Source organism: Poeciliopsis prolifica, unplaced genomic scaffold (genome assembly GCF_027474105.1).
Source record: "Poeciliopsis prolifica strain line A6 unplaced genomic scaffold, Auburn_PproV2 SCAFFOLD063, whole genome shotgun sequence".
NCBI lineage: Eukaryota > Metazoa > Chordata > Actinopteri > Cyprinodontiformes > Poeciliidae > Poeciliopsis > Poeciliopsis prolifica.
This window is the reverse complement of record NW_026562438.1, coordinates 2,286,556-2,290,000: the sequence shown is the minus strand read 5'-3', so window position 1 is coordinate 2,290,000 and position 3,445 is coordinate 2,286,556. Positions and strand designations below refer to the sequence as shown.

At 54.0% G+C, this 3,445-nt stretch overlaps 1 protein-coding gene across 5 annotated transcripts in view; it reads left to right on the top strand.

Moving 5' to 3' along the window:
- The window catches only part of LOC129380050 (ankyrin repeat domain-containing protein 34A-like), a 4,559-nt gene extending 1,150 nt beyond the window's left edge, over positions 1-3,409 (top strand). For 2 of the 5 annotated variants that reach the window (XM_055061018.1, XM_055061017.1), the window contains exon 2: positions 1-3,409. This exon is cut by the window's left edge and continues 114 nt beyond it. In XM_055061018.1, coding sequence (XP_054916993.1) covers positions 1-1,568 — 1,568 coding nt within the window. In that variant the 3' untranslated portion in view covers positions 1,569-3,409. The other 3 variants (XR_008608269.1, XR_008608270.1, XR_008608271.1) reach the window with 3 other exon arrangements.
- The last annotated feature ends 36 nt before the right edge of the window (positions 3,410-3,445 follow it).

The window sequence follows — 3,445 nt, the reverse complement described above, 5'->3', positions numbered from 1 at the left end:
CTCTCCTCAAAGCTGTGTTCCAGGGAAAGCTGCGCCTCGCCCGGCTGCTGCTGGAGGGCGGAGCCTACATCAACGAAGGCAACGAACGGGGAGAGACACCCATCTCCGCCGCCTGCCTGGGGAGCTATGACGACCCACAGACCCGCCAGAGGATGGTCCGCTACCTACTGGAGAAAGGCGCTGACCCCAACATCCCAGACAAGAGCGGCCGCACGGCGCTGATGCATGCCTGCGCCGAGCGAGCAGGGCGAGAGGTGGTGACCCTACTGCTGGAGAACGGGGCAGATCCCAGCCTCAGAGACTACGCCGGTGCCTCTGCTCTGGTCCACGCCATCAACAGGGGAGACCGCGACACGCTGCAGGTGCTGCTGGACGCCTGCAAGGCCAGGGGCAAGGAGGTGATCATTATCACTACTGACACATCTCCATCAGGCACCAAGAAGACCAAGCAGTACCTGAACTCGCCACCCTCTCCCGGCATCGTGGACAAACTGTCCCCTGCTTGCATGTCTCCTTCAGAAGTGGAGATCGCCACTGCGTCACCTGCAGGGTACAGGAGCAATGGCGAGGAGGGCATCTTCAGCTTCGCGCTCACCTCAGCCTTACCTCTGCCTTCGGCTCGGCCTCCAGGTGAGAAGCGGCCCCCGCCTCGGAAGCTCTTGAAGAGGCTGAACTCGGAGCCCTGGGGCCTGGTGGCACCCTCGGTGGTGAGCGGAGTTCCTCCTGACCGGCTGGACCCGGGTCTAGAGGAAGAGGCCAGCAGCGATCTGAGCAGAGCCACCGCCGGGATGAACGGTCTATCCATCTCGGAGCCGGTCCGGACTCGGTTGTCACGCCGACACAGCATCGAGACGCACGACCCCTGTTCTCCCAAACCCATCGACCGGTCCTGCTCCGAAGACTGCACCGGCCTTTCTGCCACGTCCTGGGCTGACAAGGTGCAGCAGCACCAGATCCTGTACCGGAGAAACACGGCCCCTGAGCCCCAGGAGAATGCCGGGGGGCCTGGGGGGCCTGGGGCTATCCGGCTCCTGGTGCACCCTAAACTGAGCCGCATGGAGCACTACGAATCTGACACTCATCTTTGTCCAGAGTCCATCCCTGGCTCACCGGACTCTGGGCGGGTGTCAGTGGAACGGCGACGGTATAACGCCTCCCCGTTATCCCTGGTGACCAGCTCATCCAGGGAGTCTCTGGAGAACATCCCCAACTCGGTGTCGCCCATCACCATGCGCCGTCGGCCCCCGGGTCTGCTGGAGCGCCGCGGGTCCGGTACGCTGCTGCTGGACCACATCTCCCACACCAGGCCCGGCTTCCTGCCTCCTCTCAACATCAACCCCCACAGACCCATTCCCGACATTCGAGCCAATGGAAAACCCACCTCCCCCATTCACAGCGGACACAAGGTCCTGGTTCCCATGGCCCCGATATCTCCCAAGCGGGGCCCCGAATTCAAGATGAAGAAGAAGCTGATGAGGAGGCACTCCATGCAGACAGAGCAGATGAAGCAGCTCTCCACCTTCCAGGAGATCCTGGCTGAGAAGGTGGTTGAGTCCAATGGGGACTGATGATAGCAGGCAACAAAGCATGATGGGTACCTGCTGAGTCCGAGCTAACACCAGGTCCTGTTGACTGAGGTGAGCTTTGTTTGACACCACCTGACTGGATCAGTTCTGTTCACTGAGGTTTGGGTCGAAGGGATGGTTCTGATCCAATGGGATGTTCCCTGCAGCTGTCAGAGTGGTACTTTTGGGGAATCAGAACTTTTCCCCATCTAAAACTTCAACTTGGAGGTACGTTTGATTCAGAGATGGTCCCGTAAGACGACATTTTGGTGCTGGACACTTGACAACCAGGCGGGTCACAGGGAAGAGGAGGACTAGAACCTTTCAGACCAAACCCTCCAAGATCCGGCCAGTGGTCAACTCTGGGTTCTGGTGGTATCATCGTCTCCAAGAGTTAAGGGTGGTCCTCGAAAGACACACCATCCAAGGTATGGAGAAATGAATGAACCTCCTCACATCACTGTGTTCTGGATCAGAACCGGTCCTGTAATGTAACTGGGTCGATTTCTCTGACGTGGATGATCTTCAGGACCTCTCCAGCTAGGATCAGAGGCCGCATGAGTGCAGGGAAGGTGCTGAGCTGTTCAGAACCAGAACTCTGGTGCAGGTTTCCTGCAGAGCTCAGCAAGAACCTGAGGAAAGGCTGATGCAGGTGAGGTGAACCTTAACCCCTGAGGACCAGAGGCACTTCTGGGCCAGAACCAAACTCTACAAGAACTTTTTTAACAACCTCAAACCATGACAGAGTAACTAAACCCCAAAATCGACTTGATTTTGCTGGTAAACTATAACCGGTTCTTCAGGGTTCTGTCTTTATTTTTTTGTGCGTTTTCATGCAAATTTGTTTAATTCTGCGTTTTTTTGTTTTTGTCTAAAACCCTCATTAGGTTGAAGCTGCTGCAGTGGGTTTGTCCTGTTGGTTCCCCTCCCTCGTCCCCAGACTTGGCTCCGCCCACATTGGTGTTATTTTCATGAATTTGTCAGAGGGTGCAACTGTCTGTTAGACTTTAAATCAGCCTGAAGGTGGCGCTTTTGTCCTGTTGCGCTTCACAAACTGATTTCAACGGTTTGCTGATGTTCAAAGATTGGCCCCTGCTGGTCACAGCAGCGTCACCTACAGGTTCACAGATCTCAAGTCAGTTTTCGTCTGCAGCTTGGGTTAGGGTTAGGCTGAAACTAAATCTGACACTTATTTCAATGATTGAACTGAAAAATGTACCTGTTATTTTACAGACTTCTTCCAGATTGAATAAGTCTGGAGTGTTTCAGTTCATGTAGATCAGGGGTCAAACTCCAGCCCTGGGGGGTCGCTGGCTGCCCTGCAACCTTTAGCTGAGCCTCTGCTGCACCTGAATAGAAAAATGAGGTCATGAAGGTCAGATCCAAACAAGAGGAGATGAAGCCGTTTTTCCAGTGTTTTGTATCTGAGGCTCATCTAAAACATGGAGGACTGGAGTTCGACTCCTGTGACGTCGACGTTCTGGTTTCGCTGAAACCTGAGAAAATCAGATCAGACCAATAAATAAAGTACTTTGATCCAAAGCTTTTCTGTAATGGATGGAAAACTGAGTGGAAGGGAAAAGTGTGAGGACCAAATGGAACGAGGTTTTAGAGATGTTTTCTGATTGGCTGTCCCAGCAGGACTTGGTACCAGTTCTGATTCTCCTGCAGCTCATGTTGCTGAAGGAACACAACAAGACGCGCCGCGGTTCTGATGGACAGAGACCCGGTTCTTTCGGATCAACAGTTAGAAAATAAAACTTTCATCCAAGGAAACGCTGATTTCTGGGTCGGGTCAGAAACCAACAGAATAATTTCAGAACATCACGTCCAACGACCCAAACCCAACCACCAGGTCAGAAACTTGCTGAGACACAAAC